General features: G+C 36.5%; 1 protein-coding gene across 15 annotated transcripts in view; it reads left to right on the top strand.

The window, feature by feature from the left end:
* LOC128700135 (Ca[2+]-channel protein alpha[[1]] subunit D) overlaps positions 1–16,534 on the top strand; it is a gene marked incomplete at its 5' end in the record, with an annotated part of 794,286 nt that overhangs the window by 436,348 nt on the left and 341,404 nt on the right. For all 15 annotated transcript variants that reach the window (XM_070100780.1, XM_070100771.1, XM_070100781.1 and 12 more), the window contains 2 exon segments: positions 2,382–2,583; positions 13,657–13,926. In XM_070100780.1, coding sequence (XP_069956881.1) covers positions 2,382–2,583; positions 13,657–13,926 — 472 coding nt within the window.

A 16,534-nucleotide genomic window follows, 5' to 3' on the forward strand; every position in this document is an offset into this window, starting at 1 on the left:
CAGTGTAGCTACAACTAGAAAGTGATCTGATATATCTGTGGCCCCTCTATAAACATGTACATCCTGAAGTCTACTCAACAGTCTTTTATCTACCAATACATAATCCAACAAACTACTGTCATTTCGCCCTACATCATATCTTGTATACTTATTTATCCTCTTTTTCTTAAAATATGTATTACCTATAACTAAACCCCTTTCTATACAAAGTTCAATCAAAGGGCTCCCATTATCATTTACACCTGGCACCCCAAACTTACCTACCACACCCTCTCTAAAAGTTTCTCCTACTTTAGCATTCAGGTCCCCTACCACAATTACTCTCTCACTTGGTTCAAAGGCTCCTATACATTCACTTAACATCTCCCAAAATCTCTCTCTCTCCTCTGCATTCCTCTCTTCTCCAGGTGCATACACGCTTATTATGACCCACTTCTCACATCCAACCTTTACTTTAATCCACATAATTCTTGAATTTACACATTCATATTCTCTTTTCTCCTTCCATAACTGATCATTTAACATTACTGCTACCCCTTCCTTTGCTCTAACTCTCTCAGATACTCCAGATTTAATCCCATTTATTTCCCCCCACTGAAACTCTCCTACCCCCTTCAGCTTTGTTTCGCTTAGGGCCAGGACATCCAACTTCTTTTCATAACATCAGCAATCATCTGTTTCTTGTCATCCGCACTACATCCATGCACATTTAAGCATCCCAGTTTTATAAAGTTTTTCTTCTTCTCTTTTTTAGTAAATGTCTACAGGAGAAGGGGTTACTAGCCCATTGCTCCCGGCATTTTAGTCGCCTCATACGACACGCATGGCTTATGGAGGAAAGATTCTTTTCCACTTCCCCATGGACAATAGAAGAAATAAAGAAGAACAAGAGCTATTTAGGAAACGGAGAAAAACCTAGATGTATGTATATATATATGCATGTGCGTGTCTGTGAAGTGTGACCAAAGTGTAAGTAGGAGTAGCAAGATATCTCTGTTATCTAGCATGTTTATGAGACAGAAAAAGAAACCAGCAATCCTACCATCATGCAAAACAGTTACAGGTTTTTGTTTCACAGTCATCTGGCAGGACGGTAGTACTTCCCTGGGTGGTTGCTGTCTACCAACCTACTACCTATAATTATAATTCAAACTCATAATTACTCTTTGATGTATGGGCTAAATCAAGGGTATGCAATTATAGCTGGTGGCGTATCAGTTGAAAAAACATTTCATGAATACAGTTTGTCAGCAAGTGGGTGAGCAGAGGATTTATCAAGCAGTAGCAGAATTGTTTATCCTTTAGGGAGCTTGCCTTTCCTGCAAGGAACTGGACTAATCCTTCCCTTCTATAGATCAACCCCGAATGCCTCTCATTTCCCTGGCACTATATAACCCCTGAAGGTTTAGCACTTCCCCCTGATTAAAGTAAATACATACTACACTTAAGAAGTAGAACCAGAATGTTTAATAGAGATATATCTTATATAATTGAAATACAACTTGTTACTTAGAAAGACTTCTTGTGAAGAAAAATACTTGCAGTTGGAATGGTATTTTTGTAGCGGAGATAACAGTTTTATAGTAGAGAATTAATTTTGTTGTAGCAGAGAAATTTTTTTTTTTTTTTTTAAAGACTGAGCTCACATAGTATAGCTGCAGTGCATTTATTGGAGATGGTGAAAATGTTGTATTGATAATGGATATAGTGTACAGACAGCAGGGAAAGTACCTAAATGGCAATATTTTATGAACACTTTAGTAATGATGGATACAATGTACAATGTTTATTTCCAGAAAGTAAAGTGTACAGTTGTGTAAGAATAGGCACCATGTTTAACAGACTTATTGGAATGTCCCTGGTTATGTAGAGCATTTTGTTAAATAATGCTAAATATTTCTCACTGATATCACTCGTGTAATTGTAATGTCACTCCTGTAACTGATGGTACTCGTGTAGCTGGAGTATCACTCATGTAGCTGTGATGTCATTCATGTATGTACTTGAGATTTTACTTGTGTTCCTGAAATGTTGCTTCTGTTACTGTAATGTCACTTGTGTTGCTGTAATGTCACTTGTGTTGCTGTGATGTCACCTGTGTTGCTGTGATGTCACCTGTGTTGCTGTGATGTGCTACTCAGGAGAAGAGGGCCTTAGATCTAGAAAGAATACTTTATTTAGAGATGATATTTGAGCAGTTGAGTTATATATATAATGAACAAGAATTTCATTACAGATGCTGGTACCATATTTAATTATTACTTGTTACTTCCTGCAAGTCTTTTTAATTAATAAACCAGAATCGTATAATGTATTTTTTGTTACTGGCCTCCCTGCTGTACATGCAGCCTTATTATAAGAGGTTTTCTTTGGTTGTGTAGGTTGTTATACGTGTCCATCGACTCCAACTCCGAAGATGTTGGTCCACTTCACAACTACCGCCCAATGGTAGCTGTCTACTACATCATATATATCATCATCATTGCCTTCTTCATGGTTAACATCTTCGTTGGTTTTGTTATCGTCACATTCCAGAGCGAAGGTGAACAAGAGTACAAGAACTGTTGCCTCGATAAAAATCAGGTTTGTAACTCAATGCAGGAGAAATAGATCTTACGAGTGTATTGAATGGAATGTTCTTCAGTTAAAATTTGCTCCAGAACTGGACATCACGTATATTTTGTAATGCTGATTTTTGTAAAAGTGAAATGCATCACCTGGACACATGCTTTTTCTCAAGACTTAGTCACTTGATGGTTGTTTCCCAAGACTTAATTGCTCAGTGGATATTGTTAAGTCTTTTGCCAGTGCTGCATAGTAGATGGAAGGGTGCTGGCATTGTGTCCTACAGTGTATTTCATGATGAGGACATGGGCCACCACAAACTTGTTTCACAAAGACATACAAAATAAATTTCTGGCAGCATTGCTTGTTCTTGTGGAACAAATTCCTGATGCAATAAGACTTGGTTACAGTTCTCCATGTAGCACCCCACTTCCATCTACTACCTGATATTATTATTATAGTATTTATGGGATGTACTAAACTTGCAGGGGTTATACAGCACCTATGAAATGGGAGGTAATCAAGTGTGATCCAAGGAAGGGTTGGGTAGCATCAGTTCCTTGTCTTGATTCCTATACCAGCATCAAGGCACCTTCCTTTAAGGGCCATCTATTACATAGCACTGAAAGGTATACTAAGAAAATACTAAGATGCATTTTGCTTTAACAACCCTTAGTGTTCTCAAAAATATATCCAGCTGGAGAAGTTTTTTCACGATTCATGTATGTATGCAATTAATAACCCTTTGAGAGTCCAAGCCTTAGATCTACGTCATGAGCTCAGCTCACTCAGATGAGCTGTGAGTAGTAAATTTTGGCCTAGATATGAGAGAATGCATTTATGTGGTAAGTGTACACCATATAAAACAAATCCTGCAGCATGCAGTGCACAATGAGAAAAAAAAAAAGTGACCGTGTTTTTTGGATTAAAACACCGACTCTGCGGTGTATTTTTGCATGGATTTTACAGTTGTATTTGGGGTTTCTTGGTCTCATTTAATAGAATGGAAGATATATTACTGGTTCTAGTACTGAAAATAACTTGAAATTGAGCTCAAAGCAAAAATGTTCGATTTTTGCTGATGTTCAAGAGCAAACAGATGACATTACACGTCAACTGGTTGGTCTGATATACATTCATGAATGTGCTGACATTATTTATGCACTTATTACAATATTGCATAACAGTAAAGCTTCTATTTTTTGGTATGAATAAAAATTCTTTATGTAAAAAAATAAAAATAGAATTCATATGTAAAGCCTGGAAACGTAACCGATAAACAGACGAAATATTATTTTAGTGCCAAGAATGCTTACATTGTTTATTCTGAACCCTATTTTGAAATTGGAATATTTTGAACTTTGTGTGAAATTGGCCAAATTACCAATTTCTGATCACTTTATTGGGTAGTTGAAATAGTTGTTTGGGCAGTTTCTTGTGCTCAATTGATAAAATAGAAGTAATTCTAGTGACATAGCTAAATGTTGGGTCGACTGGAATTATGTAATTGGCCTAAAATAGGAGTCAAAATGGACAAAATCACCGATACATAAATATCGCTGATGCAGCAAAATTCGTAATAGTGTAATATCATCAATTTTCCATCATATTTTGTGCTTTTTGTTTTAATACCTTCAGAAGAAGATTCTTTACCATTTCATAAGAAAAAATAAATTTTTTTGAAAATTCTTGGACCCTCTAAGGATTAATAATATGCAATTATAGTTAAAGGAGTAGATATATGTTTCTGGTCTCTAATCTTCTTTAATTACCTTGGTCATATATATTTTTTAACTTAACATTTTTGTGATACAAACTGTATTATCTCCTCTTGGAACCCATTCCAACTGACTAGTTTTGTTAAGAAGTAATGAGAACCCATTCCAACTCTGTGTTTAAGAATTGCTGAGGGCCCATTCCAGCTGTCTGTGTTTGTTAAGAAGTACTCAGGTACTTCATGTTTTCTCTTTTTCCTTTTTTATAACCTGAATTTGTGACCTCTTGTCCACCCAATTATGGTTTGCTTATTTCCTGTATTAACTTGTGTTTGGTTATCTTATCTCTTCTTTATTTCTCCCCCCCCTTTCCTTTTTTTTAGAGAATTTCCTGTGTCTTCAGTATTTTATCATAATTTATGTTTTTAATCATGAAATTATTTTATTGCAGTTTTGAAGTTTTTCTATTGTGTCTAATTCTTGAGGTTCAGAAAACATACGCTGTGACAATTATGTGTATTACTTTTTTCTGTGTACAGATGTCACTGAATTTAAATTGTAACTCAAATGTTCTCTTCTTAGGTGCTATTTTTCCATATTTTTTAATAGGTGCTACATTAAATGTGTCTTTTTAATAGGAAATAATAGCAAAGAGCTATTATCCCATACCTCTATACAGGTGTCCCTCATTTCATATAGGAGATGGCCCATGTCAGCTGTACTAAGCTCAGGCCATTAACAAAAAATTCTGTAAAATAAAAATCGTAATTGTTTTGCAACCGCACTAGTTGCATATACCATATGTCTATCACTCATAGAAAATTACGGATATAAATGGGGCATGGCATAAGAGCACAGTTGCATAAAGCAGGAAAAAACCTGTACTCCCTCATGTTTGGTAAGCTACTGTAGCAGCAGCAACAACTGGAGACACGTCCACAACAGGCTGCCACCACTTGACTTAATTAGGGGTGTGCCAAAGTATTGGTATCAGCTAATTTTGATTATGTCAATATTGGGATAAAATTGAGTATAGGCATCTGCTTCAGTAGGTTTCAAATAATTTTTATAGTATCAGTGGGTGTTGAGTAATTTTAATGGTATTGGTATTGGCTTAAATTTGAGTATTGGTATTGGCAAAAATTTTGGTATCATCTCATCCCTAGCATTACCAATGAAAGTATTAAATCATCCATTCTTCACCAGTCTCTGTGAAACAAACATGGTCCTACCATGAGCATAAAATAAACACACACAAAATACCATTGCACTCATAAGAGACCTGTGGCTTTTTGTTCTTATTGATGATGTAGAGAAATTTGCTTTCTATTTTCTTGTTTTCTTTTATGATCCTCTATAGAGGTATCATTTATCCTCTGTTTCTACTGTTTATCAATGAAGTTATTTCTGGTGTGTTTAGTTTTTCTTCTTAATTTATTTTCCTTTTATTCTATTACCAGTTTAGCAGCATGTCTTTGGACTTTTTAATTTCATTTATTATTTTACTGGAACATTGTACTACCACTATATACAGCCTCTCCTCACTTAGCAATGTACTTGCTTACCAACGCCTCTGACTTATGAAGGGCTCTGACCAGTATTCATACCTAAATAATGTATATATATTTCAGTATACAATACAGTACTGTATAAGCATTTAAAAATATACCAGAAATGTTATAAATGTTGCAAAGGTGACATTAAAACAATATCAAAGATGGTTGACACAAACTCACTACCATTATAGTGTGCTCCTCACTTCGCGATGAATTCGTTTAATGATGAGGTCTTAGGAACGGAACTCTGTCGTTAAGTGAGGAGAGTCTGTAGTCTAATTTTAGTCTGCTTTTGTGTTTTGAGTTTTAGCATTTCGCCGTCCATACATCTGAAAGTTATTTTCTGGTTTGTCAGTATGGTGCAGTGTGGTTTCCCCATTATGTTAATGCATTCCTGAAAATTATTTGAAACTTTGAGCCTGTTGTCCTGTACACACCCATGTTATAATCAGAAATGTGTTCCTGGGCTATAATATCCCATATTTAATTTCAATTTCTAACAATGAAATTTAATAATGTACAATTCCCATAACAATTCCTTAATATACTCTTTCCTTCCTCTCTCTCCAGTTTATTTTCTCCTCCTCCCTTATCTCTCTCCCTTCCTTTATCACATACTGTTCCTCTTTTCTCCTGTCTGATCTCAGTACAGTACTTTACATTTGCTGTTCACTCTTTCCTAGATTTCCTACCACTTATTATATTCCACCTCCTTCCTGTACTTCACTAAAACAGCATACTCAATCCCCACAATGTACCTTGCCACTGCAACACCCCCACAAAGTACTAAGCTCTCCCACACCACTAACTTTTATGGTAAGAGTATAAGTGCCTGGACATGCATGTGGTGAGGTGAAGGTTTCTGTGTGCTGAAGTTGGGTAGGAGGGATATTGGTAGAGCAAGCAGAGTTGCTGCCTCACTCACCCATTGACCACGTATTACACACGAACAGAGGTGAAATTAACAGGTAGCTTTTCTTACATTGGTTCATAGAACCTGAGCACAGACAGTAGATTTTTCAAATTACTCTCACCTCTACAACTTTTTCATGTGATTTGCATGATTTTTATTAGTTAATTACTTTGAATTTATTTCACTAAGGCAACGTTTCCATATTTCCAGTGTATGCAGTATTTGTTTATTATATGGCATTTTTCCTTGATTCATATTCAGAAAAGTAATGGTATTTTATTAAAAAATTCTTCTTGTACATCAAACAAAATATCAATATACGTAATTGCTAATATTCACATTGCTGTATACCAAAGTTTTGTGTGGCATATAAATGGAACTGTTGCCATATATTTTCAGATATACAATATTTTTGTTCTTTTCTTTTCCATGCGAACTGGCTGAAACTCCGTTCCTGTCATTACGTTAGTAAGAGTTTGTTCCAATAAAATTTTCAAGAGTCATTTTTTCATTTTCAATGAAAATTTATTGCATCACCATGAAAGCAGTTAGACTAAGAGAAATAGGTTAGGACAAATCTGTCCAATCAAGATGAATTAAGATTAAAATAGTATACCTGAGAAGAGAATTTTTTTCTTTCTTCAAAGTAATTGGTCTAAAAAACTGGTGAATTAAGTTCTCTGGCTGTCTAACACAGCTTAGCATGAGACAGTAAATGAAGGAAAATAGTCATAATAAACATGATATATGTTACAAAAAATGCGATTCTAAAAGCTTAGAGATCTCCAGTGAATACTAGAAAGGACTGCCCTTCTAGCATCCAGCCTGTTACTGGGTTTTCGTAACAAGTAGTCAGTATCCTTGTCCAATTATCCATTAGAATTCAGTATTATTCAATAGTGCTTCAGGATTACAACTGGTAGGCTACTAACTAGAAAAATTAAAATTTAATAAATTTATTAAGTCTAGAGGTATATTATCAAATTAAATTAAATTAATCACAATAATCAAAATAATATCACATCTCTCGAGTTCAATATTATTGTGCTGAAAGCACATATCACATTTATAATTCTTAAGTACCGTCTGGTACATTAACATTTAATAAGATATTACAAATATGTACAAGTTTGTGTATGCGTGTAAGTGCTCTAAGTAGTTCGCTATGTCTCACGACTCAACTAGACTTAAACAAGTGACTGACAAAGTCCTCAAATAAACTAACTTCTTGACCGACTGGCAACCAGAACAGTCTGCTTGAACAACAAAAAGAATGCTAAAGCCCAATAGCAATACAACAAGCAACTGCGACACAGAATCAGGAACAAGGAGATAATATAACGACACTAAGTAGGGACCATCAGCAGATCCTCCACAAAAGTTACAAAACTCCCATAATACTGAATCTAAGTTCAGCATAAGAAAATCCCCGACTGTGATAATACACAGAAACCAGTACAACGTTAGGTCAGAAGCTACAGCTAAGGACCTGAGATGCTCAGAGTGTCTATGCGACACACAACCTCAGTACAACGTCGAAAATCACTAAGTCTATACAAGGTTCTGTGAACAGAGTTCTACAGAACTAACAAGAATAATGAGACAGACAATCTGTCCAACCTCCAAGCGAGTCTAGAGCAGACCGGATACTTCAGGCGAGGTGAGGACACCCCCCCCTCGATCACGTGATAGCTCCGTGGACAGCAGTCGCCCAGCAAGAAGCCGGCAATATAACGAGCAAACAGCGATAATTACAGTAGTTAGACAATCAAGACTTGAACTGAGCACATAATATGTTACATCCTACCTAACAAAGGAAACTACATCAAATAACAATATAAAACAATACATTTACGATTTAGCTATTATCGCAAATATAAGCAATATAAAATTAAATTAAAAAATAATAATTATATATATACATAATAATCATTGCAACCATTCAGGGGTTGCAACAATATAGCAAAGTATTTTAAGAAGTTTTATACATAAGCATAGATGGAATTTCAGTACAGTATATAAAAAATAATGAGTTCTGAGACATTACTAAAAAAATCTAACTGACATTATAGATTTGCCCTCACATTTTAATTCTTAGTTTCACATTATTTTGATGGAATAGCAATGAAAATAAAGAAGAAGAACACAATCACAAAGCAGTGGTTAGCCAAGATTTTTCACGATACATGCATTAGCTAAGGACATTTTGAGAGGAATCGAGACTGACTTCTTAAGAACACCAGGGAAAAGAATGATCACAAGTGACATACTGATGCAGGCTCTGTGGTGTGCTCAACACCACCTCAGAGCTTGCATTAGTGATCCTGTCTATAGCCAGGCAGGATCATCAGGGAGGAAGGAATAGTGGTTATACCTAGGTTTTCTCACACTTTCTCCTTCCACTTTCAGCCCAGATGAATTCAAGAGATTGTCACTTCCTAACATAATGACCTCACACACAAAATACACAGCACCAACACTTCTTCTTTCAACACACTGGCCATATCCCACCGAAGCAGGGTGGCCCAAAAAGAGAAACAAAAGTTTCTATAAATTTAGTAATATATACAGGAGAAGGGGTTACTAGCCCCTTGCTCCTGGCATTTTAGTTGCCTCTTACAACATGCATGGCTCAAAGTGGAAGAATTCTGTTCCACTTCCCCATGGAGAACAGCACCATCACACTCACAATATATATATACATATATGCAAAATTTTGGCACAAAAAAGAAAAGCTATTGTTGTTCTTAAATGATAAGAATCAATCGTTAAAATTTACTTGTGACATGATATACAACTGTGGCATTTATAGTGAATTAGTAATATATTGGTTTACTTTGGCCAGATTATAACTTTCTTGATGCACATCTATAATGATGATCATGAAACATTAATAAAAATAATTATAGCTTTCCTGTAATTGTTATACATAATGGTAGGATTGCTGGTACCTTTTCTTTCTCATAAACACGCAAGATACCAGGTATATTTTGCCACTTCTACTTACACTCAGCCCAAACTACACATGCATGTACATGCATATATATACACACTCTTTTGAGCTTTATTCTATTTTCTTAATAGTACTTGTTCTTTATTTACTGTTATCTCCATGGGGAAGTGAAACAGAATTCTTCCTCCGTAAGCCGTGGGTGTTGTGGGAGGCAAATAAATGCCAGGAGCAAAGGGCTAGTAACCTCTTCTCCTGTATAAATTAATATATGTAAAAGGAAACACTTTAGTTTTTCTTTTTTGAGTCACCCTACCTCGGTGGGATACGACTGGTGCATTAAAAAAAAAAATTATAGCTTTCCTTTTCGACTACTTTTGGTGCACAGCATGTTGTCCTGCCAAGATGGCTCTTAAGGACAAACCAGGAAGAAGGGAGATTAGCAAAGATAAACCAACCTTTGTGTTAACATCAGGTACTTCCTGCTTAACCTTAGTCAGTGTCTCAGGTTGGTAGAAACTAGACAACATGAACAAACAGCTTGGTGAGGTCCTGAACCAACACCCTTGAGGAGCATTTTAACCATCTTAATTACCTGAAACTGCAACAGATATTTTCCTCTCTCATAAGCTTGACAGACTTAAGAGATCTTCAGACTTGTGGTGTGGTAAGGAATAGGGAGGAACCAATTTTAGTGTTCAGCTGAACAACCCTGGGTAACAGTCAGACAGGGTGACCTTACAAGTTGCCTTCCACAAAGTGTTCTGTGGGACAGTTTTGAAAGATTATAGTCTACTCTGTTCACACTTGGTTTTTCTGAACACACAAAAATTATGTGCACGTATATGTATGAGTGAGGTGAAAGTGTTGAATGATGATGAAAGTATTTTCTTTTTGGGGATTTTCTTTTTTTTTGGGTCACCCTGCCTCGGTGGGAGATGGCCGACTTGTTGAAAAAAAAAAAAATTCCCTGGGATTCTAATGCATCATCTTAAGGAGTCTACTTTCTTTTCCATTATACTTATGATGTGAAAATCTGTTTGTAGCTGCAGGAGTATTTAGTCAGTCATAAAGTACAGTACAGTATAATAAAGTTCTCAGTAGATGTAGCATGCATCACTTCTTCTTGATCCATATTCCAGTGACCCACCACTACGTACATATACAAAGAAAAGTTTGGTAGGTAGGCTCAACTCACATCCAACCACACCCACTTATGTACATGTTCAAGCTACATTTAAAGCTACTCATCTACAAACCTAATGCCAAGCCAGTACTTCCCTACTTCCTTTCTAAATCTAAATTTGTCCAACTTGAATCCATTGTTGTGAGTCCTGTCTTGTTTAGATATTTTTGAATTGGCACAGTTAAAAAAAAAAGTGTCACCATCTCTGGTCGAAGACTTTTCAACCTGTTTAATGATGTAATGGCTGTGGGCATGCAGACTGTTAGCAGCAAAAGCCTAGTTGATCAGGCAGCCAGCAGGGAAGTCTGTCTTTAGGCCATGCTATAAAGAAAGAAGAATCCTCAGAACCAACCACTGGTACCATATTTCATAGGTGTGGCCTCATGCCGGTTGATGAGGCTTGGAAATCTTATTTTTCAGTTTTTTCATAATGTATTTAGGTGAACAGTTGAGGTTGGGGGTGTGTAATTACCTCTTTATCATTATCTCTTTGTAACCACAGGAACAGACTTATGATTGTGGTGTCTCATCTTCAGAATTTAATTAATCATTATTTTATGTCAGGTGGTTTCAATACTTGGGTAGAAAATTGAGTGATTGACTTGACTTAAATGTACAGTAACTCATTCCATTATTTTAAAACTTTTTCCAGAAAAGCTTCTGTTATCTTTTTCGCACCCCCTTCTTCCTTTGTTTACAACTATTGATCATGTTCAGAAATCTCCTTCATCTGTTCTTTCATATCTCTTTTATCTTGTACTCATCTATCATGTCTTCTCCTAGGAGAGGTGATGCCAGAATTTTTATACTTGGGAAGCCTTAGGGGTGTCTATCTCAGTGGAAGGGAGACTAGGAGACTTATTTTAAAGCAGCATTATTATTATTTTTTATTGGGGGCTTTGGGGGTTGAAGCCCTCAACCACCCCCTTGGCACTGCCCCTGCCTAGTGGGAGTGAGTTTGAAAAAGTTCTTGTGTGGAATGTGGCAGGATACTTATAATAGTGAGTGAACAGATTTTTAAATCCTTTGGTTACATAGTCTTTGTTATATTCATTATAATTACTTTTGTTCTGTATATATCTTTAATTCCTTTGTATATATGTATACTACATTTGTGAAAGGTTTATTATGTTCTATCATGTTCTGTTAATCTTTTGTTGGGTTTTAGCTTACCCGAAATGCTCTGCATAACCAGGGACTTTCCACGTGTACTGTTAAATGTCACCAGTTTTGTAAAAACTGTTTCATTGGAAATAAGGTATTATTTATTATTAGTAGTATTGATATTAATATTTCATTATCATTTTAATTTTATTATTATTATTATTATTATTATTATTATTATTATTATTATTATTATTATTATTATTATTATTATTATTATTATTTTAGCTACATCAGCTATCTCCCACCAATTTAGGGTGATCCATAAAAAAAGAAAACATTATCTCTCATTCATTAAGTGCACATACATCACAGTTCAAATGACTCCCATTGAATTGTGACATTCTCACCCCTCATTCATAGATCAGGCACTGTTCATACTTCTAGAATTTTAGTCCAGCTAATCACTTTCCCTGAATCTCTTCATTAATGTCACATTGCTCACACTCAGATGGTACATCAAATCCCTGAAAGCACTCACCTTGATTTCCCTGTGTAAACAGATCTGCTGGATGCAAGACACACCACTTATACTTCCTGTGCACCCTCCTTTCAACACTTCCTGGGATGACCCCTACCCCCTTCCTGGTCATCTTATTCTACTTCATCCTCTCTAAATTTCCAAACCATTGCAAAATTCTCTCTAAATGTCTGACTGCAACATCCTCTCCTCTACCCTCTTGAGTAATACCTTTTGTAGCCCCACACCATCTTCTAATTGCTGTGCTATGAGTATTTTGAATAATATTCACATCACACATTGCTCACAAGCATAACTTCACTTCCTCCATCCTTCTCATTTCTGCAATATTAAAACCCATGCTGCACACCCAAATGAAAGGTTTGGTACATGTCTATTTTAGCCTCTTTAGATAAACCATTTTGGGTCTCCACTTATGCATCAACACTCCACCTACCTATTTTCTCTTTGACTATTCTATGGTTCACATTGTCTTTCATGGCCCATCTGCTGACATGTCCTCTCCCAAATATGTAAATAGTATATATTCACTTCCTTCATACTTCTAGTCTGATATTAAGTAGCAAAGATAGCAGTATTTACAATAATCAACTTTCTTAAGCTTGTTGGGAGAATTGCAGACTTTAGTTGAAGTAGAAGTTGTAACTGGTGTAAGAACTATGTTTGAAGTAGTAATATTTATGATTGTAGTAACTAAACTTTAATAAACAGAATTGGGTAAAGGAATATGTTGCTTATTATCTAAGAGTTTACCATCATAAAGCCTAAATTAATATCATATTTTCCAACATCTGTGGTGCATGACTGAAGTATCATAATGGTAAATCAGTAATCATATTCAAAGGCTAATGATGCTGATACTTTGTGATAAAATGCAACCCAAAGCCTACCCTTAACCCTGCCCTTGAGCATATACGGCACAGGGTGATTTTCCAAGGCTTATTGTGGGAAAAAAGGCACTCCATATAGTATGCTGGGAAATGCAATACTTACTTTTGGTTATTATTATTATCCACTTTTCTTTTAGTATATGATTATGTTATGGATGCTGAATACCAAGTTCACCAAATTATTGGCACTGAGTTGAGTATATCACTAATGTATTATTTTTTCTTTTATCTCACAGAGAAACTGCATAGAATTTGCTCTCAAAGCCAAACCAGTTAGACGGTATATCCCCAAGAACCGGTTCCAATATAAAATTTGGTGGTTTGTTACCTCACAGCCATTTGAATATGCTATCTTCGTCCTCATCATGCTCAACACTGTCTCTTTGGCAATGAAATTTCGAGGGGAACCAGAAATTTACACTCATGCCCTTGACATTCTCAACCTCATCTTCACTGCTGTCTTTGCTCTTGAATTTGTTCTCAAGATAATGGCCTTCAGGTTCAAGGTATGGTATCATATTTTGAAACCTAGTTTATGAATTCTAAAAAGAATTGATGGACTCGCTCATTTATGACTACCTGGGGTTGTGTTGATGTGGTGCATAGTTTTGTGCGAGAGTGTAAGGGAGCACAAGTAAGAGTTGGTGTGATTGCGTACATGTGTGAGCGAGAGTGATTACCAGTTTGTAAGTACAGTTATTGCAAGGCAAATAAAGTAATAGTTGAAATTACTGGCAGTGTTTCAGCTGCAAGCCACATTCAGCTGGGAGATGAAAGGAAAGGAAGATGAAAAGAAACATGCATGGAAGAGAGTGAGGTTGGGAATACAGTGCATATTTAGGGTGCTTAAAGGTAGAAAGTTGAAAGCGAACATAGATAAGAGTAAGGTGATAAGGGTATCAAATGATTTAGATAAAGAAAAATTGGATATTACATTGGAGAGAAGGAGTATGGAAGAAGTGAATGTTTTCAGATACTATTTGGGAGTTGATGTGTCAGCAGATGGGTTTATGAAGGATAAGAATAAGAGAGAGATGAGGTTAACCATAGAATTGATGAGGGAAAAAAAGGTGAGTGGTGCATTGATGTATATGTGGAGACAAAAAACATTATCAGTGGGGGCAAAGAAGGGAATGTATGAAAGTATAGTGGTACCAACACTCTTATATGGGTGTGAAGCTTGGGTTGTAAATGATGCAGCGAGGAAGCAGTTAGAGGCAGTGGAGATGTCCTGTCTAAGGGCAATGTGTGGTGTAAATATTATGCAGAGAATTCGGAGTGTGGAAATTAGGAGAAGGTGTGGAGTTAATAAAAGTATTAGTCAGAGGGCTGAAGAGGGGTTGTTGAGGTGGTTTGGTCATTTAGAGAGAATGGATCAAAGTAGAATGACATGGAGAGCGTATAAATCTGTAGGGGAAGGAAGGCAGGGTAGGGGTCGTCCTCAAAAAGGTTGGAGGGAGGGGGTAAAGGAGGTGTTGTGGGCGAGGGATTTGGACTTCCAGCAAGCGTGTGTGAGCATGGTAGATAGGAGTGAATGGAGACAAATGGTATTTGAAACCTGACGATCTGTTGGAGTGTGAGCAGGGTAATATTTAGTGAAGGAATTCAGGGAAACCAGTTATTTCATATAACCGGACTTGAGTCCTGGAAATGGGAAGTACAGTGCTTGCACTCTAAAGGAGGGATTTGGGATATTGGCAGTTTGGAGGGATATATTGTGTATTTTTATACGTATATACTTCTAAACTGTTGTATTCTGGGCACCTCTGCAAAAACAGTGATTATGTGTGAGTGAGGTGAAAGTGTTGAATGATGATGAAAGTATTTTCTTTTTTGGCGATTTTCTTTCTTTTTGGGTCACCCTGCCTCAGTGGGAGACAGCCGACTTGTTGAAAAAAAAAAACAAAGGATCAACATAGAATGATATGAAGAGCATATAAATCTGTAGGGGAAAGAAGGCAGGGTAGGGGTCATCCTCAAAAAGGTTGGAGGGAGGGGGTAAAGGAGGTTTTGTGGGGGAGGGGCTTGGACTTTGAGCAAGCGTGTTAGATAGGAGTGAATGGAGACGAATGGTTTTTGGGACTCGACGAGCTGTTGGAGTGTGAGCAGGGTAATATTTAGTGAAGGGATTCAGGGAAACAGGTTATTTTTATATAGCTGAACTTGAGTTCTGGAAATGGGAAGTACAATGCCTGCACTTTAAAGGAGGGGTTTGGGATAATGGCAGTTTGGAGGGATGTGTAATAGGATGGTATATACGTACATATATAATTGGGGCCCTGATGTTATATTCTATATGGAGTGTATTATATTATTTCAGGTCAGTTTTAATGTATCTTTATATATGCTTCTAAACTGTTGTATCTGGGTGCCTCTGCAAAAACACTGATTATGTATGAGTGAGGTGAAAGTGTTGAATGATGATGAAAATATTTTCGTTTTGGGGATTTTCTTACTTTTTGGGTCACCCTGCCTAGGTGGGGGATGGCCGAATTGTTGAAAAAAAAAATGAATTTCACTCTTAAAAATGTTTGTAGGAATTAGATACAAAATATTTTCATCTTGGATTGTAATGTGATGTTCTGTTGGTTAACGTGCTTTTCACTTGAACCTTTTTATGTCCAGTCCTTATGTAGGCTTCTGTCTAGGTACAGTATGTTATAGTATTTACATCAGTGGCCATCTCCTGCCAAGGAAGGATGACTCAAAGAAAAACGTTAGTGCACTAACATTTACTCAATTGCGTCTTTCCAGAATGTGCTAACATCACGACCAGATTTCTCCTCTGACTGTAACCCCTCCTTCAGAATGCAGGCACTGCCCTTTCCATCTCCATGACTTAAGTCTGGCCAAAGAGATTTAGGGGTAGTGGGCTATAGCATTCTTCCTCTGTAAGCCATGCATGTCGTAAAAAGAGGCTAAAATACCAGGAGCAAGCAGCTAGAAAACCCCTTCTGTATTTATCTGCTAAAAAGTCAAAAAAGAAAAAACATTTTGTCCCCAGTTGTTCCTGTAGAGGTCTTATTATTAAGAGTTTTTATGAGGATAGCAAAGCTCAGGTTAGAGTATGTAGGGGAGAGGGAGATTATTGCCCAGTAAAAGTAGGCCTTAGAC

This window comes from Cherax quadricarinatus, chromosome 74, assembly GCF_038502225.1.
Source record: "Cherax quadricarinatus isolate ZL_2023a chromosome 74, ASM3850222v1, whole genome shotgun sequence".
Lineage (NCBI taxonomy): Eukaryota > Metazoa > Arthropoda > Malacostraca > Decapoda > Parastacidae > Cherax > Cherax quadricarinatus.